Source organism: Brachycentrus maculatus, unplaced genomic scaffold (genome assembly GCF_059751285.1).
Source record: "Brachycentrus maculatus isolate JH-2025_06_01 unplaced genomic scaffold, ASM5975128v1 h1tg000055l, whole genome shotgun sequence".
In the NCBI taxonomy this organism is placed as follows: Eukaryota; Metazoa; Arthropoda; class Insecta; order Trichoptera; family Brachycentridae; genus Brachycentrus; species Brachycentrus maculatus.
In genome coordinates, this window is record NW_028280809.1 from 6,372,487 (window position 1) to 6,396,819 (window position 24,333).

The window sequence follows — 24,333 nt, forward strand, 5'->3', positions numbered from 1 at the left end:
ATATATATATATATATATATATATATATATATATATATATATATATATATATATATATATATATATATGTATATGCACTCTTTTTGAAATGGACAGAACTTTAATATTTATTTTGACCTCCTGGGAATCGATTCTGGAGCCTCCAATATGGTATCCAAATGGTTAGAACCACTAAACTATGGAGGCAGACAAATAGTTGAAATATGATTGTTACGTACAATTGACACATAAAATATTAGTGTGTTAGGGATTGTGAAATGATAATACATTATCGTTTATAATATTAAAAAAAATTGTCAGATCCGCACTCTTTTATGGCTCGAAATGTTGGACAATTTATAACACCTACTCTAGGTAATTAGAAACTGCTGAAATATGAATGGAAGTTGGTCTGCTGGAGTGTCCCTTAGACACGAAATAAAGAATTCACGCATTCGTGGGAGCCAGGGTGTAACATACATCATTAGTAAGGTAGGCCCAGGAAAGGCAATTGAGATGGTATAGGCACATAGGAAGCAGAGAACCTGATCATATAAGGAACAAAGCAATTACCATGGATCTTGCTCGAAAAACATTTAGAGAAAATCTAAAGAATTCATGGATGCTACAGAAAGGAAACATGATTCAAATGCATGGTTTATGGACATCTTCCATTACAGAAGGACCTACAACTTGAGAATGAGGAGAGCGGACCCCAACAGTCTACAAAGACGATAAGTTGGGAGCCAGGAAGAAGAAGAATAAGAATATCTTTTATTTTAAAAATACATTCGTAGTTTATCCGAAGCTAATGTTTATATTTTTATAGTAAACCTATATTTATTTACGTGAACATGTTGTTCTTATTATATTTTTACGTGTTCATGATTTTGGATAGTAGTATGTGTAATGTTCGTACTAAAAATTACAACTCAATAATTGGGCCAACAATAGAAAATAAAAGAAATCGTATTTTGGAAAACATTTTAATAAAAAAAGAATTTTCATTAGAATTCACAATTTCAGCATATAATTCAACATAAACAATCAACAATCACAGAGTTAGAAAAGTTGCAATACCAAAATTTTTATACACCGAAATAACAATAAAATGTGCTGAAATTGCTGAAAAACTAAGATAATACATTATATAAAAATATTATGGCATATTTTTTATTTTACGAAAAATAATTCGAGTCAACAGAGCCATAAAGAAAGAAAATAAAAATCTTAGCAATAACATCAAAATGCTAGAAATTGCATTTTGTAAAAATAATTTGGTTCCAAAGTCTGTAAATTTGAGGAACAAGTATTCCTCTTTTTATAACAATTGTTTTATAACGCATCAGATGGCTGATAACAGGATAGATTGTTAACAAAAAACTCTTAAACAATACTTAACAATAAAAATATTTTAATAAGAGCAATGTTTCGACATCCGTTCAAGTTTCCTGATTCGTTTAGTTTGGGCATGCGGAACAAGATCACAGTTAGTTACATCATGCGATCGAGTGACAGTTGCACACAAAAATTATTCCTTAAAAACTGGTCTAATTTCTATATAGCCAATTGATTTATCTGGCGTTAAATTGCTAGCGGGCTTATAATCTCATTTCTGCGAAAGTCGTACGAAAATTATTGTGTTTTATACAGTTTTGTAATAATTCGCGGCGACTTTTTCAACGAGAGTAAAAATAATATCGGTGACATATTTTACGTGCTCTGATGCAATCTGTCGCGGTTTGAGTGTGGTTGGTTCCGTTTTGAAATTGTCTGCAAACTAATAGGAAACATTTAATGAATAACCATGCTCGTTAAAACTTCAATATTGGAAGTTCAATAGTGGACCAAGTTCAATAGTGGAAGCTCGTTAAAGGTTACATACTTAACTGCCGCCTTTTAAGTGTGGTTGATCATGAAACTTAGAGTTAGTTCTTTCTTATATCAGTGGAAGCTAGTTTAAAAATTGCATCCGCAACGGTTGCGTTTTGAGTCTGGTTGAAACTAAGATCTTAGAGATCAATAGTGGAAGCTAGTTTGAAGATTGCATCTACAACAGTAGCGTTTTGAGTTGAAACTAAGACCTAGTTATTTGATAGATGATCAAATTGGAAGCTGGTTTGAAGATTGTATCCTCAACTGTCCACAAACTAATAGGAAACCTCTAATGGATTATCATGCTCGTTGAAGCTTAGACCTAGTTCATTCCTAGGTGATCAATAGTGGAAGCTCGTCTGAAGCTTGTATCCGTACTCTCGACCGTCATCACCGGCCAGAGCGCTGTAATCGTCGTACTGGGGCGCGTGGTGGCCGGATCCGCCCCCGTTGCCTCCGTAGCCGGAGCCGCCGTGCCCAGAGCCGCCCGCGCCGGAGCCAGCATGGCCCGCCCCCTTGGCGGCCTGGGCGGCATCCACGGCGGCGGCGGCGGCGGCTGCCTTAGCGGCGGCCTCGGCGGCGTTGGACTGCGCTTGTTGGGCGGAGAGCTGCAGAAGACAAAAGATACATTTTAGCCAACTCAACTATTAGTTGATAAAAAAAAATGCTTGGCAAAAAAGGGGCTGTCAGGAAGCCTAGATGCTTCTGTATCAGATCCAGGAATACGGTGGAATAAATTTAAATGAGAAAATCAACTAACTATCCAACGCCACACCACTCTGTCTTTGCTAATATTCTTCACCTCTTTCATATTCATGCATCTCCTCATATATATCCGCCGATTATTCCGACTCCTAACCTGACCGATTTCAAGTATTCGACATACTTGATCATGTCATGTTTCACAAGTCATAACCATCTCAACACACTTTTACAAATTTCATTGATACTGCTTATTTCAGCTTTGCATTATTCCTTATTTCACCATTCGAATATTATCATACATCGTTTTGCCGCATATCCGTTTCAGCTGCATTCACTAGTCTACTTTATTCCTTCTTTTGCGAACTCCATGTTTGACGGTCATACTTGACTTACTACCAGGACTCCGTTTTGTACTTAGCTTTCAAATATAACTAAGCTTTCGCTGTCACCAATGTTATTAAAATATCAAAAATATTACATAAGACCATGTTTAATCTGATGAATTTTAAATATTGAGAGAAACTGAAAATTTTACTTCAAAGTTATGAATTGAAGTAAAGACTTCTTACAACAATTGCCGATTTCCACGATCATCTAGTTGAAATATTTTTTATTCTCTTTTAATAAATATTACAGTGAATTTTATTTCATTGCTTTTTCTATTATTTAAGATGTCAAACAGACGATTTTTACTCGCCTCAATAATTTCATATTTTTGACTGTAAACTTCTTTGTCTTACAAATTGAGTGTGAAAATGGTTTTTTATCACCATTATTATATCGGGCGAGTCATGGTTTAACGAACTAATTGATTACCGCATTATTTTTAAATTAAATTGAATCGTTAGGTTATTTGAGCATTGAGAATTTGTGATCGATTTCAACACCGAAATAAGAGTATTTTTTATTATTATCATTAGATATTTATAGATTTGATTGGAAGATGAATGACATAAACCAGATAATTATAGATAGTTGGCCCAACTAAGCTCAAACTTTCACATATCTTATTATGTTAATAACTCATCTATCTCTTTTAAAACAAAAAGTCCCTATTTTAGAGCCTAGTCTATAGGTAAATGTGATTAATACATCACAAACACGAATTTATTTTACAATTCGCGGGAATCAAACCCACTACGCTAGTTTCGCAGTTGAGTAAACTTCGCCTGTCAATTTTTTAAATTTCATATCGTCATACATATTTAAAAAAATATATTCTATTATATTTATCCAAAACAGCACTATAAATGCAATAAAATGCACAGTGGTAAGAAGAAAAGGAATATTAGGAAAGGTTACATTACGAAGAAATGTTAAATCGGTGTGGACAGAAAATAGATCTACAATATACAAGATTTTACGGGGATCAGAACCGTTGAGAAGCTGTTTTGAGTTGCACAAGACAAGGACAATTATTCTTAAGTGATGACCTGAAATGGCGCGCATAGAAGAGGAATATATTGCAATCGATTGATTCAGATGCATTTTTTAAAGTATGGTATGACTTTTATTTTTTATTGAAGATGGGAATTGCATTTATTATTTACCTTGCTGATTATGGTTACAAAGTTTATAGATCGTTGAGTGGATTTTTGCTTTTTCTAACTAAAAAAATATATTATGTTTTAATCTGTGTTGGGAACAAGAGATATAATCTAGTGTGAGCCAATCAGGAACTTCTCATCATTTGCTTTTGCTTCACTTGATAGGTTAGCTAAGGCTATTTTTTCTGTTAGTTTTTTACCTGTGCGTTCAGGGCAGCAGCCTGTGTGGCATCGAAGTCGATTCTGGCTCCGTGGAGTTGTTCTGTCAGGGTGGCCAACCTTTGCTTGGCAGCTCCCACCATAGCCTGTTGGGCGGCGAGCTCTCCGGCGGCTTCACTGGCGGCCTGCTGGGCGTTCTCCTGGGTAGCCTGGGCGGCGTTCAAGGCGGCTTGGATCACGTTCACCTGGCAATGAGAAAAATGAGTTGTACATCCTAGCGCTAAGCCCTAGTCAAATAACACACTTCATCCAACCGTAAAAAGCAAAGAAGAATGGAAGAGACACAGATGTAAAATAAACCTTCATCTTTTCATGTAATCCTCATCCGCATCCAATTGCGCAAAGGGCACTGTGTCTTATTGACGCAGTGTTACCTTGATTGTAACATCATCAATGCAAGGTGATTAATCTTGCACATTTACTACTAACCTTTATACACACCCAATGGTGTATAGGGCACTGCATCATACTAATGCAATGTTAATTTGATCATTTACTGCAAAAAAGCAAGGACAATCCAGGGCTTCATATAGCAGTCCAGGGTAATACGAAAGAAATATTACAGTGATAAATAACTTACATTTATTTCAAAGTCAAGAGTGAATAAGGAAGCAAGTTTTTGTTCAAAGCAAAAGCAGATACTGATTGCAAAGCACGTGAAATGAATATATTTTATGATAAGTGTGAATGAATGACCAAGTGCATGTTTTGTGGTAGATGTTTTATCCAAATTTTACTCAAAATATATGAAATGATGTGAGGATATTTTTGTATGATTTTATGAAAATGTATAATTAAAAATAGCGCTGGAATATTACAATCCACTTTTTTCAAAACAATTTGAATCACAATTAATTGGTCGGTAATCAATTCCGTTCAAAACAAACGAATTATTATTTGACCGACGATGGTTATAACCGATAACTGACAACCGATTAGAAAATGGATTGATTAAGATTTCAAGGAGTCACGGTTTGATTTCCATGAAACTAGTCATGCAAAATAAATATCTGTAGTAAGCGAAAGCGGAACAAGCCGCAAGATTTTGTTAGATGTTAAACGCATTACATGATCTTTCTTCCTGGTGTTAAAATAACCGCGTAATAAATTATGCATAATCTGTAATGGCTGTTAAGGGTTTCAGTAATAAAACCATGAGAAGGTGATAGCATTCCTAGTTTCTATGTTAGGTAAGTTCGTAAAAAAAGCGCAAATTTTTAATTCAAATTAGCTTTTATAGACTTATTTTTACGTAACTCGATATGAATATTATATGTGAAGCGTGAAGTTTATTGAAGCGTTATATTCTAGGGTTATAAAAGCGTGAAGATGGTGCAGAGATTTAAATATAGTAAAATTATATGATTGATTACCATGTGATATGTTGAAGAGGCCTTAAGCATAATAATTATCAAATTGCTGAAACCGTTATGGATATTTTAGCATTACTTTTAAATTATTTTTCATCACACACATATGTATATACTAATAACATTTTACAAAATGTGCCCTCACTGGGATTTCTTGTGCCTATGGTACATTTGATAATTCTTTTTTTATATTTGATTTTTTGGTTAATTACATACAATGAAATATAACAAGGCCAAATGATGCGATATATTTCAGATATACCCACCTACATATTTTTTTAGGAATAGATTTTTAATACTAAGTTTCGATATTCAATTCTTTTAAGGGTAATCAAAGCAGGATGTACAAATTTATTGCAAATAATCAAAGTTTTTCTGACCAAAAGAGGCATGAATTAGATTTTGTTGGATGTGTTTCTGTGTTTAGGATCTATTCTATGCACGTTTTTATATAATCTGTTAATGGCGATTCATGTGCTTTGCTCAGAAGGATTTCTTATGATATGTAAGGTTTTGTTTAATGCGTTTCAATGTCTTCTTATTCTTTTTGGCTTCATCTCAACTTATCGTCATTGTGGACTGTTAGAGTCACCTCTCCTCATCCTCAGATCCAGATGATAGAAGTCCGACGATATGTCGTCACCTAGGTCATGCTTCAAATCATGTTATATTTCTGTAGCATCCTAGGTTTTCCTCTAGCTAGATGCCTTTTGAGGAAGATCCATTGAGATTGCCTGGTTCACGATATGATCGGGTTAGCTGCGTTCTTTGTGCCTATACCATTTCAATTGCTTTTGTGAAAAAAATATTGAAAAACAAAAAAAGGATTACCTGGTGAGCTGCCTGCTGGGCAGATTGCTGGGCCGCGTTTGCTGCTCGCTGAGCTGACTGAAGTTGCATAGTCTCTCCATCCAGACCGACCTTGGCGTCTCTAACTTGCTGCTCCAACCCGCTGAGGATGACCTGCTTTCCAGCAAGAGCGGCCTGCGCGGTGGCGGACGCCTGGGCAGCCGACTGAGCCAAGGTGTTCTTGGCCACGTAGGCCGCTTGCTTGGCAGCCGCGTGCTGGTTGGCCACGGCCGTGTTGGCTTGGTCCGCAGAGCCCTGGGCTATGGACCTTAGTCCACTTCCAGCACTGTAGCCCTTCTTTCCTCCGCCGACGTTGCCTCCTCCCGTGGAGTGGATGAAGGAGTCGAAGTGGTTGATAGACGCTTGTGCCACGGGGGATCCGAACTCGTATTCATAGTCATTGTCTTTGGTCTGCGCTACCTTTGAGCTCCCGCTTGAGCTGGATCTCTTTGGGGGAGGTTTGGCGAACGCCACCACATCTTTGAGGAACACGCAAAAATATTACAAATAAGAAAAATTGTCATTTTTATTTATTTTTTCTAGAAAATATTGAGCTGCTGCCGGTAAAAAAATTGTAGTGGTATTTACTGAAAAACATTTGAATATTAAAATCATGAATAGTTTTCGTAAAATAATTTGGTATTTTTTGTTGGAATATTTTGTAATGATTTTGAATTACCTGATGTCCAAGTGACTCTTAAATAGCTACGGCTTTTGCAACACAGCTTATCATGTTTATACTAAAGCACCAACTTTATAAGTTTTATAGCCTATTCCTACTTGTGAGTGGGTTTACTCTTTATGTTTAAAGTGACTATAAATTCATGTACTACGTGAATGAAAATTAAGGGCAAAAATGCTCGAACGGCAAGATTATTCGAATATTAAAAAAAAAAAAAAAAAAATTTCACTTGTTCTTAAAATCCATTTTGATATTTGTTTTGATGCATTCCACATAATTTTCAAACACTGTAATGAAAATGATGCAGAATGCATCAAAACACGACTCACGACCGATTAAAAAAAAAGTGGTAATTACCAAGTGAAATTTAAATTAAAAAAGGATGTATATAACCACAAAATAACCACTGAATCAATTAATGATTTACTTTAAACGTTAATTAATACTTTTAATTCAATATTTATATAAATGCAAAAGGTTAGGAAAAATTATTTCCGAATAATCTTTTGCTGGTAAGATATAAAAAAAATGTGAAAAACGATTTAATTTTTTCATGTAAAATTTATATCGCCTTATTGGACAGTAATTTTTAATTACTATTTTAAAAGTAATTGGTTACATTATTCTTCGCCGCTTTAATCGTCGTGTTATATGATTGTAAGAAAAGAAATTTATTTTTTTGAAGAATCATCGGAAACTCATTAGAGCAATGCCAACTTGTAAGTACCAGAAAATGCATAATGATTGCATGACTTTGCACTAAGTGGTATTGGAATTGACTTGTTAAAGTTAATTAAGTGGCATGATTTAATGAAGATATTCGTAAAATGATACACATTATTTGATTGAATTTCACCAATTAATCATTATTACATAAAAACTGCTTTTTAGAGAGTAATATATTTTTTTCCCGTTTTTTAAATCACATATTTTAAATCACATTTTCATATGGTGTACGGAGTGCATGGAAGTTTTTGGTATCGTAAGGGAAGGGTCATTATCTATAACCTAACTATGAGTATTTCAATGTTTTAGAATTACACATAAACCCTGATGCTGATAAGTTTCTTGTTGAAACCGGTTGGAAAAAGTGTACCATTAAAAAGTGGTTAAAGTTTATAAAATGTGCCACAAAGTATCTGCGAAAATATATTTTTTTGACTTTATAGTAAAGTTTTATTATTATTATTTTTCTTCTTCATCTATGTTGAGATACCAAAAAAATATACTGAAAACAACTCCTATAATTATTAATATAATTTTTAATATAATTAATAGAATTTTTTTATTAATCTTCCTACATAAATACTAGATTTAACCCTAGAATAATCTTTGTCGTGATTAATAATATGTGTTTAACGAAGATGAATTTGGACATCTAAAATAGTCATTGGCTAGTTTAAGTGATAACTTTTAATATTTCTCAACATTCTGACCATTATCAATGTGTGACACATTTATTAATATTTTACTTTATTGAACGTCTGACGTGACAGTAAAAAAATATATAAGAATAGGAAATCAGTGAAATAAAGTAAGCTAAAAAAAAAAAACTACACGATACATGTATATCGTGAATATATTGTAAAAACTGATAATGACAGTTTTAGAATAATCGTTTCATAACTCACTAGGTTTTATATAATTGTTTCTCAAATTTCAATATAACATTGCTGTAATATTTTTATTTAAAAGCGTGACTCAAAATATATAATACAAATATTTTCATTATCAAGATTATTCAATTTCTTATAGGAATATTTATTTTCCTATAAGAAATATGATTTTAATGAATATGATTTAAATATGAATATGATTTTCAAAAATGTTCATTAAAATGTTTAGTAAGTATATGGGTTTTAAAAATTATTTCTTGAATTTTGATATATGACTGAAAATATAACAAAACATTCGACACATTTGAATTTCTTTTTGATATATATTTTAATCACATTTTATTCACGACATACACTCGTTGCTATTATTGTGAATTTTTATTTATGAAACGTTTATTTTTAACTAATAAAGTTTTCCAAAAATAAATAAATAAATACTTACTTAAACATACGAGAGCTACAATGAACAACTTCATGATGACGGTTTCAAGCTAAAACGATAAAAAATATTTAAATATTATTATATTGAAAATAAACGCACACATTTATATTAAATCGATTTTATTCAGACTAATTTTCAAAGGAAAATGTTATATTTTAATCAGAAAATGAATTTATATCACTCGATTTGCAAGCAATCACTTTTAATCTTTATTATATTGTTATAAAATATCTCAACCTTCCAAAATGTTCACTATTGGTTAAACACTGAAGGCACTCGATACCTTCGACTGACGGAGGAAACAAGATGCAATTCTGTTTGTGACTTGAGTATTTATATGAAAAGCGAGACTTCTACCCTCCAATCGGCAATATCGCCCCCACTAAATTTCTTCGGCCAATTTCGTTGGACTATCACTACGCTTTTCTTTGTGTTGGTCATTCATTGACTACCGGTTACCTGTGTGAGTGAGCTTACAGTAGCCTGCGTCGGTAGCTTGTTGGAACGAACTGTTAGCACAGTGATACATTTAAATTTTGAATTATGCCTATTTATTTGTATTGCTAAGATACAGATAATGTTTTTTTCTCGATACGTTTTTTTGCAGTGGTGAAATTGAAAAAAATCCACGTGGTGTCAAATTTTATAGTAAATGTCTAAATCTTCATAATGGTCGGTGTCTATGTAAAAAAAACTAACATCTTCATTTTTAAAATTGCCAAACTTTATTCTAAGCAAATAACATGTTTTTATTTTTTCTTTTCATAGTTTACTGCTTGTTTTATTAACACAAAAACTTGTTTTTCTCAGATTGATCTAGTTCGAACATATTAAACAAATTATAATGAATGAATCAAAAGAACAGTGAAACAAATTTATGAGGCGAGTGAAGTTGGATATTGGAGTTAAGGAGATGGAGAAAATTTTGGCATGATCAAGTATTTGAAATACTAGAAAGTGGTCAGGATACAAGTCGGAATGTATGAGGAAATGCATGAATGTAAAAAAGGCAAAGATTGTTTGCAAAGACAGATTGGTGTGGCGTTCTATTCTCTCCGCCTACCTCTGCGGTGAAACGGCGTGATGGTTAGTTGGTTACCTAAATTTTAAATTTACTTTCATGTTATGAACGAATAGGAATATTTGAAAATTTAAGCGATATACTTATAATTTAAGGGTAGTAAGGTAAATCTCTCATATCAGCTATAAGGTAGTTGGCCCTTAACCATTTGGACGCCTAAATCGACTGAAGTCACCCGAATTTTTTTCTCGTTTGGACGCGTAAATCGACTATAGTTCATGACTTGTAAAAGCCATGGACTATAGTCCATGGATTTTACAAGCCACGGACATAGCTTAATCAAATAAAAGGAAATAAAGGAATTTTATAGAATACTTAATTTTTTATGGAAAATTTGCCCTTTTCAAATCAACTTTTATTTTTTGCTTAACGCATTCAAAGGGTTTATATGCACAGACTTTCACATTCTCATCTTAACAACTCATTTATCTCAACAACAAGTCAGCAATAAAATATTTGGGTCTTATTTCTTTCTACTGTCCACATCATAAACATCTTTAATTAATTTCCCCGACCAATTACTTTCTAAGTAATACAATACATTTGAATAGGAACAATTAATATTATATGCACTTTTCGAAACACGACTTTAGTTGCACAATTCATTTATTTATTATCATTGTTTGATTTTACCATTTAATATATAAATTGCACAATTCACTTAACCAATAAGCTTTGATTGATAAAATCACGTTTGATGCACTATTTTTCGTTTTTGCATCTGAAGAACGATCAATTTTATTAGATTATTTATCTGATTGCAATGATTGAAAATACTGAGAAAGTTTTTCTGGCGTCTGTTTTTTTCGGAGTTCTCTATAAAATCTAAACACAATTATACTGACGATAAAAAATAGAAATCAGGTATTTAACGTGGAGGTTTCAGGTAGGTTAAGCAAGTAAAATATATAGCTGAAGAGGTTATGTTATCGTTTTATTTAAAAAAAAAATCTTAGTAATAAATTTGAATCGATCACTAGACTTCTGTGTATTTGACCCTCTTTCCACGAGATCTTGGGTTCAATGTAAGATAGGAATATCAGCCTTTAAATCTTTTCGAAAATTAAAAATTACGAGTAAACGTTTGGTATGTGAAAAGTCTGATTATTTTTATAAATCATACTCCAGTGGTAAGGGGGGGTTTTAAGTACATGTGTAGTTTATTTAATTTATTTGTTTGTTAAAAGTCTGATTATTTTTATAAATCATACTCCAGTGGTAAGGGGGGGTTTTAAGTACATCTGTAGTTTATTTAATTTATTTGTTTGTTAAAAGTCTGATTATTTTTATAAATCATACTCCAGTGGTTAGGGGGGGTTTTAAGTACATGTGTAGTTTATTTAATTTATTTGTTTGTTAAAAGTCTGATTATTTTTATAAATCATACTCCAGTGGTAAGGGGGGGTTTTAAGTACATGTGTAGTTTATTTAATTTATTTGTTTGTTAAAAGTCTGATTATTTTTATAAATCATACTCCAGTGGTAAGGGGGGGTTTTAAGTACATGTGTAGTTTATTTAATTTATTTGTTTGTTAAAAGTCTGATTATTTTTATAAATCATACTCCAGTGGTAAGGGGGGGTTTTAAGTACATGTGTAGTTTATTTAATTTATTTGTTTGTTAAAAGTCTGATTATTTTGATTAAAAATCATACTCCAGTAGTGAAGGGTTTTGAAGTACATTTGTAGTTTATATAATTAATTTATTTGTTAAAAGTCTGAATATTTTTACTTAAAATCATACTCCAGTGGTGAGTTTTAAGTACAATGAAGTTTTATTTACAGTTATTATACAGACCTGAATGATGGAAGTTTAGCTTCTGAAACATGTAGTCTATAATTAAACTCAAGTGGTAAAAAACGAAGTGTTTTCTTTAATTATTGTTACAATGAAGTTAATTTTGATTATTTTATTTTTTATCATACACATAATTACAACTTATAATCTTCAATATTTTACTTTTACTTTACGAGTTTTCTCGTACCAAAGCCAAATTTTATTACAACAATTTATAAAAGTATACGAAATAAAATTGTTTAAAGATATATGCAATCAAATATGACAAGGTCAAATGATGCCATCTATTTCAAATCTACCCACCTCCATTCACTAACCCATTGATGAATAACTCTTTATTATATTTGTATAATTTTTTTTTGTTATTAAATTACTTTTTGCATAATATAAGCAGGTTGTAAAACTTGTAAAATTGCATATTTAGCAATCAAAGTTGTGTATATGTTAGGTTTTGTTTGATGTATTTCAAGTTTTGGATCTTGTAGTTCTATGGACGATTTCATCAAGTGCGTTAATTTTAATTTGTGAAGTTTGAGGTGCTTTATCGTATTATGTGATAATTTTAGTAAAGGCTCTATGGTTTTTTCTTCACACAAGTATTGTAGGTGATAGCTTGTCAACGGTTTAAAATTGCACAAATTGACAGAACTAGCAACATTTGTCCATCAGATTGTTTTACAAAATAATGTATTTTTCTATCATATTTCTAAAAAAAAATGTTTATGATAATTACAATCCATTTGCATTTTATATGATGAAGCAACAATTATACAAGTATAGTTTTATTCCACTTATATTTTGTTTGATCAATGATCGGGTTTCGTCAAGTCCAGTAACCATTCTGATGATGTCAGTAACGACAAAACCCTATCACTGGTCAAATAAAATGAATGTGGAAAAAACTACACATTTGTTGTTTTATTATATAAAATGCAGTTCCACCAAAAAATGCCAGTACAAAATTACTGAAATCCATTTAGATTTTGTCACCCTTTCATGACAATTTTAAAAGAATTTATATGTAATAATTTAACCATTGTTATCATTAAATTGAGATTGCATTTAAGTATAATAGAACAAGAAAATAAGCTTATCTTTTATACATGCAGCATTTTCTCCTTTAGGATATCATTGCATTTCGACATTCATTTTCTTACAGAATCCAACAGTTAATAATTCTGTAAAATGTTTAAAAATACATCGTGCTGAGTGATTAGACCTTTTTGTGGCAATTCTTTGATCATTTTAAAGAGGAAGTAAAAAAGGTGGCAAGCGGAACAGTTCTATGGGATTGAGACTCATTTCGAATCACGCTTTAATATTCTCTTGGTCTTTAAAGATCTGTGTATTAAGGTGGGTTTACATTGAGTAAGTTAATGACGTTAGTACTGACGCCAAGAGCTGATTTACACTATTTACTCGTAGTCATCAGTTGAGGGTTTTATTTCACGGTATCTATAGACTATCAAAGAGAGTGAGGAAAAATGAATTAATTTATGTATTAATTTTTAAATCAAACACAGATTTTTTAAGTCTACTACGTTTTATTTTGTTAACAAAAACACATAAAAATTAATATTGTGACAATTGTTTCACCTAGTTATGGCAATTTCAAGCGGATGTGAAGATCAAATGGACTAACGATCCTTATGTAGCAATACAATTCTATGTGACAGTTTTAACATGTGCAGCAATAATTCATGGGATACAACAGTAGCTAATGGGTGATATAGGTACAAATTAAACGCCAAATCAATAAATAAAAATGAATTGTATAAAACGGAGTTCCATACAAGTCAATTATTTGTTGAAAAATGTTTTACATCCAATATTAGATGATTTTCCGAATATGTTAGAAGATATAACTTTATCTTAAAAGAAACAAGCTTTTTGAAAATTTTTCGCAGATACTGGCACATTTTATAAAAATTACATAATTAAATTAAAAACTTCGTTTTTAACCAATTTCTTTTTACTAATTTTTTTTACTGATTTCTACAAGAACCTTGTCATCTTCAAGGATAAATAGTACATGTTTATCCTTCAAAATGGCAAGGTTCTTTTGAAACCAGATGGAGAAAAGTACTAATAAAAAGTGGTTAAAGAGAATGTTCTAGTTTTATTTTATGAAGGAAACGAGTGTTTATAAAGAAGTAGATATACATTAAGATTGTTGGAAAAAAGCTCAATAAATGGTATTATACATGTGTTTAAATAAAAAAATCGATATTTCATTCTACAAAAATAATGCAGAATCAATAAATAATATACACTGGGAATATTGACGTCAGCACTGAGGCGACAGCACTGTACTGACATGAAATCAATTTACACGATAGCAATACCTAGTCAGCACTGATTTGCCTTGTGTTTGAAGACAGTTACTGCCTCAATGTAAACCCGACCTTATTTTGACCGATATTTAGGCTGGCACCATTCAGCTGTCACGGTCTGTTGAGGTGTCATGTTCGATTCGGATTAAACGCATTTGACAAAGCTAGAACAGAATGCAGCCGAGATATAAATACATTGTTTTTCCTTTGCAATGTAATCTATAGAAATAATGGAGGTAAAAATTTAAAATGATTTCATTGAGACGTTTTTAGAGTGACGTGGAATGGTAGTAAATTGGTTGGGCTTTACTTATTCAATTTGAGGATTTCGAATTAAATGAAATGTAAGAATTCATGTAAGTACATAGTACATATGAACATATAGAATCTTCATGGATGCTACAGAAAAATAACATGATTCGAAAGCATGACCTAGGTGATGTTGTTCAGGATAGAAGAACCTACAACCTGAAGACGAGGAGAGTTGACGAGAAGACAATAAGTTGGGATGGAGCCAGTAAGAAGAAAAAAAACTATGAGTGATCTGAAAAGATATCGTCAGACATTTTTCAGGTATTTGATAGGCTGTAAAGCCCTGTAAATGCTAAGACTTCAATTTTTCAACCTCAATAGACAACTTTAACAATGCACGAGTATGTTGAGATATTAATCTAAATCTATGTAAAAAAATAATTCACTTCTAAGCGAGAAATGTCATTTTACTTCCGTCGAAGTAACAAAATAAAAACATGTATTTTTTAATAAATTTTTCACATGGTAAATAGCACAATGTCTTAAAATCTATTATGACACGTGTTTCTCTGTATTTTGCATCATTTTCAAACATCGTATTTTATGCGAAATGCATCGAAATACGTGTTTAAATGGAATTCGAAGTGAAATTCAAGTTAAAAATCAAAAGATATTACTAAAACTGATCATTGGATGCCGAATCAATTAACGAAATAATATTGTTCTGATGTAAATTGCTTACTTTTATATTATATGACATAAAATAATACTTGTCCACTTTAAATTATTCGTATTTCAGCACAGCACACAATTTTTAGGTTTTTTTAAAAAATATGATTAATACTTTGTATCGTTTTTAGAAATATGTATTATTAATAATTGCTTGAATTTTCAGCGGAAGTACGGTAGAGGTATCCGGAATCAAAGTATATATTTATTTCTCAACGAAAAACACTTTCATGGAATTTGGCAAGCCGTGAAAAAGTCGGCATTTATTTTATTTGCCCAGTTATTTAGAAACAAGAAAAATATAAACTGTAGAAAATTCAAATGCTTATCTAACCGTTATTACTTTTACTCCCCGCATAATACTGTGGTTCATAACATGAAAATCCGTAATTTTATTAGGTAAATTAATTGAATAAAACAAACCTGAATAGCCCGCAACTTAATTTTCTTCACACCCAGGTAACACATACGATGTAATTGCATTTTTCTTTGTATCGAATAAATAAGTTTTACTTCATCTGGTTTTGAAAAGAAAAGAGTCATTGAAAAGTTGGGTGTTTCAAAAAAATATATAAAAAATATTTATTTGCCAAATAGTGTGCACAGACAACACAAGTCACGTACTGACTTTGTATATTTGAGACTTCACTCTTAATGTGAAACGTTTTGTAGAAAAATGGACAAATTTTGTTTTTTTAACAGTCAATATATATTTTGTTGATAAAATTTAATGTAAATGACACAAATCATATTTGATTATGTATTATTTCCAAATTTTGACATAATTTTCATCTGGATTTGAAAAGAAAAGAGTTATTGAAAGGTAAAGAATTAAAATAAAAATTAAAAAAAAAATATTCGCCGAATTCCAATAAATAATATATATTCTAATAAATGGTGTGGACAGACAACTCAAGTTACGTACTGACTTTGTATATTTGAAACTACACCCTTAATGTAAAACTTTTTGTAGAAAAATGGAAAAATTATGTTATTTCAACAGTCAATATAATATTTTGTTGATAAAATTTAGCGAAAATGACACAAATCATATTTGATTACGTATTATTTTCAAATTTTGACATCTCAACAAAGGTGTAGAAGAATATGGAAATCAAGCTTACGACCTGTCAAACCTCCAAATAATTAAATTGGAAAACGTATTTCCTGACCAAGATAAGATGAACATATTGTTATACTTCATGAAAGCTTCAAAACATCATAAAAACAAATAAAAATTTATGAGTAGTGACGTTTGGGGAGTGCATTTTATGTCCGTCTGTCTTTTTGTTGTCAATTTAATAATTATTTTTGGACAATTCTTGAAACAACTTTGAGGGTTGATTTTTTGACATATTAATATGTTAATCAACGTGAATTCGAATACTGCCAATTTTTTTTAAGAATGTCTCAACTTGATATGAATAATATATCATTCATACCTTTATAATTGTGATAGAATAAGGAAGTCTGAGCATCCCAGGGTTTACGACCTGGCATTTGGCTAGCTAAAGCGATCACTTTATACAATTGTGTTATGTTCACCATTCTGACCATTATTGAACATCCATATTCTATTAATTCTTAAAACCTGTATACCATATATGCAATAGTCTTAGTTAGATCCTTCCGCATACTGGTATGGTTTTCGATACATTTGTGAAGTAAGGCTGATTATTGCACCATCAGTTGAAGAATTAGTGAAGTATTTAAAGAGATTATTCCTTTTGAACATGGGTGAGATTCAGTACGAATTATTTCACATATATTGTTTAGGAGACATGCTGAAATATTTTTTTAGGTGCTTTTATTGTGTTTTTACTACTTCATTATCAAAAAATTTAATATTTTTTTTATATCGGATACAAGATTATTCATTGACATCTCATTCGTAGGGTGAATAATCCAGTGCCCGATAAAATAAATAAAATAAATATTGTTGATTTAAATAAAATTGAGTGCTATTAAGAATACCATAAAAAAAGTATCTTAGCACATGGACATTACATTATACTATAACTCACTTTCAATATTTATATACTCATATTTATCAATGGTAAGGTTAAAAAATCAACCACAAGATTATGAAATTCTATTAGGCGTTTAGCAGTATAAAATTCGTATCAACCAATTTTACTACCGACACATACATGAATACAACTACTTTTTTACAAAAAGGTTTAAACATATACAAATAACGCTATTATTGTTATTTGTCAAATCCACGTGTTTTTTGATGAGGAAACCTCAACTGCTCTCACTTACCATACTAAAGACATAGTATTGAATTCCGCGGTCTACTTTGCGAAAGTTCACGATAAAAAATTGGGACATTAAATTTCAAATAGATTTATCGAATTAAGTTTCATTAAATAACTTTGCAATTTAACGTAATAACGTAAAAATGGTAGGATAAAAGGCTTTTCATAATTATTAAATATTGTAATAATCGTCATTTAATAGAAATTCCAAATATTCTAGATTGCTTTGTGTTTTATTGATATAGATTATTAAATTCATTGTGAAATTATACAGATTTTAAATACATAATAATAAATAATAAAACCCTTATCCGCACCCCAATGGTGCATAGGGCACTGCGTCATATAAACGCAGTGTTATCTTGATCGTTTACACATGAAGGAAAGGTGATCAGCCCTCCGCTTCAGGTACCAGTCCAGTGTAATATTGAATAAATATGACAGTGAAAAAATCACTTATATTTATTTTACCCACCTTGGGAATCGAACCCGGGACCTCCAGAACGGTAGCCGAGCGTGCTGACCATAACACTACGGAGGTGGACAAACATATGTACATTCTATTTTCTTTTTTTTTCAATTAATCAGACTGAGCCATAGCAACGCCTGGCCGAGTAAAGCTAGTTTAAAATTTATATTTTTATATAAATACATTGTTCAAATTATATAGCAGTTGAATTTGGAGTAAATTAAATTTAAATGTTTTTACTTAAAAAAATAATCTTGAAAAAAAAATTCTGAATAAAATTAATTTAAAATGACTTTTCTTAACATTTCTAGTGTGTTCGAATACTTGTTTACAAATCAGGGTTTCTCCACTTATAACAAGAATTATTTTTACATTTTGACATCTTAACACGGATGAAGATGAATATGGAATCTAACTATGACGGGTTTTATAAACGGGTCATATGAAGATTTGACAGGCAGTTAGCCGTGTAAATACCCAGACTTCCAAATTCTTCATCTTTAATCGGATGTCAAACTGTGAAAAAACTTTATTTGGTACGATTTGTGTTATTTTAATTTAATTTTATAAATGAAATATTCTTTGATTTTTAAAATGAATGAATTTGTCAATTTTACTACAAAATATTACGGATTATTTACCTACTTCGAATATTATTCAGCATCATTATCAAACATCGAATTCAGTATTTGATGATGACGCTTAATACATTGAAACACGTGTCATAATAGATTTTATGAAAAAATGGTATTAGCAAAGTATTTTTTTTATTAAATTGAAAATATTGTTTTCGGTTTCACAACACAATTTCATAGCATCAAAAGCTTCTAAAATATGATAACATTATGTTTTCTGAAATGAAAACAACATTATGCCGTTTTTACGTGTAATATCCAAGTACGAACTTTTTTCTATTTTATCAAACAAATTCAGGTAAGACGTTATTAACATAAATATATTTAAATGATATTCAACATTTAGGCAAAAATATCTCCTTATGTAGTTTAGGAAAACAATTTATATCATTTAATATCACAAAAATTCAACTTCCTCTTTGCATGACGCGTTGAATTATAAGAATATAATCAATTCTGATGCATGATCATATTTATCGATATTTATATTTTTTGCGAATAATTTCTTTCATCCGATGCGGCACGACGAGTAGTTTTTTGATACACATGCATGACAAATTTAATGTCAATCATTATTATTATACAAAACGTTACGTTTCAATTACAAATTATGTTCAAAATTTCACTTCATTTAAAATGGATATATCAACTTTTATTTTCGCTAATATCTTACATTCCTATTATTACTGTACGGTTCAGTAAGTATTGGTATTTTTAGCTATTTAAAAAGTATGAATATGTGCATAAACTACAAAAGGAACAAAGCCTACGTAACACATTATGTGGATGTTATTAAATAATTAAAAGCGTAACAACGAATGCAATTATTGGGTAAGCTCTGATTAGCGTGTCCATGATTATGCATATAATAAAATTATGCTGTGTAATCATTATGTTTAGAAGCTTTTTTAAGTAACAAGAGAGATAGTGGCTTGTAAGTGTTTGTGGTTATTTTGGCTTGAAGTATTGGGTCAAACATGAATGTTTTCTTTTAAAATATGAAATTTAAATAACTAGCTTAGTGATTATCTGAACGAAGAAAAATGACGTCATCGAAAACAATTTTTCTTCTTTGTGCGTGTCATGTCAGGTCCCTCTGACGTCGACTATTATTTTCGAGTAATTGTCCGTATCTAAGGCAGCTTTGAACAGCGCTTCGACGGTCCTGATCCTTACCGATAGAAGAGCCTGGAGGCAGTTATGCTCACATACGGAAGGGATATGGATACCTACTTAACTTCTAGATATCATGTAAACTATTAGTTCATAGGCTTTGCCTTTTATATAATATAAACCTACAGTAGAACTCCGAATATCTGAATCGCTTTTAGAATTTCAGGAAACGTACTGTGATTCGCAAAATACTGATTTTGTCAAACAGCTTACTTTGACCGAGGTGTCAGTAATAACTTTCATTAACAGTACGGCAAGTACATATTGTACTAATAAACAGTACTTGTAAGTAGTTACAAGTACTGTTTATTAGTACAATACGTAGGCTAAACATGTAAAATGTTGCCGTGTCATTTAATTAATTAAAAGTTCTTTTTCTTTAAAAATATTCTTTTTCTCCCATTTTTCGCAAACATACAAAAACTATTATTTTTTGACATCTCATCAAAGATGAAGAAGAATATGGAAGTCTGGGCATTAACGGGGCTTACGACCGTCATAGGCTGGTTTAAGTGATCACTTTACACACGTGTAACATTCACCAATTCTACCCATTATTGACAACCACACTACTGAAATTCTTGGAAGTTCTATATATATGAACCAATTTAGAAACCTTGTTCATGAATCACTAAAACTTCACTAGAGACATCTATTGGTGAGATGTAAAGAAGCTTTTTACTAAGCAGAAACTCTTATATTAGTATGTGAGATCCGAATCCCGGATTATAATCACACACATGAGAAACGCCAGAAAGTACCATTTTCATTTTTATTATTAAGCTTATAATTTGACCAGATAATTTATTTACAACATTTTGAGTGTGTCCAAATACTTGTTCACAAAATCTGGATTATCTCCAATTACCGGAGTTATTTTCATATTATTTTTTGACATCTCATCAAAGATGAAGAAGAATATGGAAGTCTGAGCATTTACGGGGCTTACGACCGTCATAGGCTGGTCAGTGGCGTCATTACCAGCCTATGACGGTCGTTAGCCCCGTAAATGTCCAGACTTCCATATTCTTCTTCATCTTTGATGAGATGTCAAAAAATAATATGAAAATAACTCCTGTAATTGGAGATAATCCAGATTTTGTGAACAAGTATTTGGACACACACAAAATGTTGTAAACAAAAACTGCTTGAAATAGACCCTTTTTACAAAAAAAAATCTTAATCCTAATTTTGGACTATCCGAATGGGTCCGGCGACAATTGAATCAGACTATAAGATTTCTGCTGTTTACATAGAACTACAATTATCCGACTTTTTTCAGTTTATCCAAAGAGGTATGGTTTTTCATTTTATTTTACGATTGATCTCTCAAATGCTTATGAATGAAACATTAATAGTTTTGAAAAATCATCGATTTATTCTTAATTATATCGTAATAAGAGAGTACACAAGCAAATATTGTAAATTTTATATAAAATATATAAAACCCTTATCCGCACCCCAATGGTGCATAGGGCACTGCATCATATAAACGCAGTGTTATCATCATCGTTTGCACATGAAGGAAAGGTGATCAGCCCTCCGCTTCAGGTACCAGTCCAGGGTAGTATTGAATAAATATTATAGTGAAAAAATCACTTATATTTATTTGACCCCCCTGGGAATCGAACCCAGGAGCTCCAGGAGATCCCATGTAAAATATTAACACTTCGCTCACTCCTTTCAATAACGTCATAAATACAAAAATCGTAAATTTTCAGGTGTGTATGTTTTTGGAAGAAAATGTACTATATCCCAGCAAAAGAGGCATATTTTTAACTTAATATTTACCCGCTACAGGGCAGAAAATGTTGTTTTTGCATTTCGAAGAAAAGATATTGAGTAATTATTTTTTTTAACATATTAAATATTTTTCAAATGAAAAAAAAACCTTCAAGTTTTACCTAAAAAGACCATTACAGTAAAAAGTTCAATAAGTGGCTTGATATTTATTTTTAAAACAGTGTGTTATATTTTTCAACTTTAAAAACGTTCTCCTGAAAAATCAAGTTTTTTGATTTATGACGTTCTCGAAAGGAGTGAGCGATTTGTGTATTTTTCAGACTCATGTGCAAATTTTGATTACTCAATTTATTGACTAAAAAAATATTGGTTTAAAATTTACAATTTACTTTGTCCGCCTCCGTAGTGTAATGGTCAGCACGCTCAGCTACCGTTCTGGAGGTCCCAGGTTCGATTTCCCAGGGGGGTAAAATAAATTTAAGTGATTTTTTCACTGTAATATTTATTCAATATTACCATGGACTGGTACCTGAAGCGGAGGGCTGATCACCCTTCCTTCATGTGTAAACGATCAAGATAACACTGCGTTTATATGACACAGTGTCCTATGCACCATTGGGGTGCGGATAAGGGTTTTATTATATTATTTATTTTAATATATTGTGAAATGCAAATGAATTTAAAATAAAGAAATAAAATATTTGTGCGATGTAAAATTAATAAAGTACGTAAAATAATGCAGTTAATATTTCACATACATGTAAATAAAAGGTTCTCTGCTAAAAGCCTCCGAAAACCAATCGTATTTACTAAGTAAAACATTAATTAAAAAAAGTATATGTAGGAGTTTGAAAATTTGAGTAGTATGATCGTCAACCACGGATAGAACGGTGAATGTTACACGTAAATGAAGTGGTCACAACCAGCCCATGACTAGTCATAAGCCCTGTAAATACTCCGACTTACCATTGCTGATAAAATTCTTCTTTATCTATGTCGAGGTGTCAAAAAATGTTAATGTACATAAATGTAACGACTCTTAAGTGGGGAAAACCAGATTTGTTCAGAATGCCCACACTTCCATATTCTTTTGCATTTATGTTAAGTATGTTTTGAATATTGAAAGCATTAACTTTGTGGATCATATTGATATATTATTTCGAGAAATAAAAATACTTTGTGTTCTGATCCACTCACATTTTTTGATAATTTTTTTAGTAATAAATGTAATTATTAATATGTAATTATATATTTATTATTATGTATAATTATTATTTATTAATTAACTAACTAACTAACTAACTAACCATCACGCCGCTTCCCCGCAGGGGTAGGCAGAGAGAATAGAGCGCCACACCACTCTGTCCTTGCAAACATTCTTCGCCTCTTCCACGTTCATGCATCTCCTCATACATACTCCGTTACATATAAAATAAATGTAATTATTTTTACAGTAATAAATGTAACCCTGAAAAGGGCAACAGGTTGTTGCCGAAACTAGTTGGTTAAATAAAAATGTGAGTGGATCAGAACACAAAGTATTTTTATTTCTCGAAATAATATATAAAAAAATATATGACTAATAATTTCTGTCTTATAATTTCTTATAAGTCTTATAATCTTGAAGTGTCCCAATCGCAGAGTGTACATATTTAACTATGAATATAATATTCCAGTATTATTGACAAAAATAAATAAATTGCATGAAAATTGGTGTCTGTCAAACATCAAAGTTAAAAAGCAAGCCGCCTCTCAGGCGTGTAATTAAATTATTGTATAACTCTCAAGTTAAACTCAATTAAGATTATTTACAAAAAAAATAAGTAGCAATGGGAGTAATTATTCGATACACAAATCACGATTTGGTGGAAAATCGTTCCACCGAAACCAAAATATTACTTGTAAATTTAATAATTAAACGCTTAAAAAAACTTTTACTTCAATGATTCGCTTCAAATAATATAGGAAAAGTCGTTATATAATTTGGTAAAAAGTACTATTTATTAAAATACACATATGGCTATATTTTGTGGTATATTTTTGAAATGTATAATAATTAAATTTATGATTTATAATCGTAAATGCGGATGTCATGAGGATCAAGAGGAAGGCGTTACGATTTGTCGGCTCATCTTTTCCCCGCTCCAGACTCGGCCCACTCGCACTTGAGGTATTATTTTACGAAAATGGCGCTAAGCAAGTTATCCAAATCATAAATTTATAATCATAATATATATATATATATATATATATATATATATATATATATATATATATATATATATATATATATATATATATATATATATATATATATATATATATATATATATATATATATATATAATATAATAATAATAACTGGTCACAAGCCTTGTAAATACCAAACAATCCATATTCTTCTTCATCTACATTGAGATGTCAAAAATTATACATATTTCTTTTTCTTCTTCTTCGTCTTGGTGTAGGCTTTGTGGCCTGTTTTTAAGAGGGAATAGCCTCCTGCGATGTCTATTCCCAGCTATCGACCCATCTCTTTGGTGGTCTGCCCGGGAGTCGTCTACCATGGGGTTGGC

The 24,333-nt window shown here is 31.2% G+C and overlaps 1 protein-coding gene across 1 annotated transcript; it reads right to left on the reverse strand.

Moving 5' to 3' along the window:
* Positions 1 to 2,195: 2,195 nt before the first annotated feature.
* Positions 2,196 to 9,813, reverse strand: LOC148311961 (uncharacterized). The gene is made up of 4 exons (XM_088278314.1): positions 9,744 to 9,813; positions 6,527 to 7,023; positions 4,307 to 4,510; positions 2,196 to 2,462 (listed from the first exon to the last, which is right to left on the reverse strand). Exons 1-4 carry the CDS (start codon positions 9,811 to 9,813, stop codon positions 2,196 to 2,198), a joined length of 1,038 nt encoding a protein of 345 aa, XP_088134440.1.
* Positions 9,814 to 24,333: the final 14,520 nt, after the last annotated feature.

What these genes read in the sequence shown, in the direction of transcription:
- LOC148311961 (XM_088278314.1), bottom strand. Translation starts at nt 9,813, where the DNA reads ATGTATCACTGTGCTAACAGTTCGTTCCAACAAGCTACCGACGCAGGC. An exon ending in CCCAGCAGGCAGCTCACCAG is followed by an intron (nt 4,511 to 6,526) that starts GTAATCCTTTTT and finishes TCTCATTGCCAG; the next exon opens with GTGAACGTGATCCAAGCCGC. An exon ending in CTGCTGCCCTGAACGCACAG is followed by an intron (nt 2,463 to 4,306) that starts GTAAAAAACTAA and finishes TGTCTTCTGCAG; the next exon opens with CTCTCCGCCCAACAAGCGCA.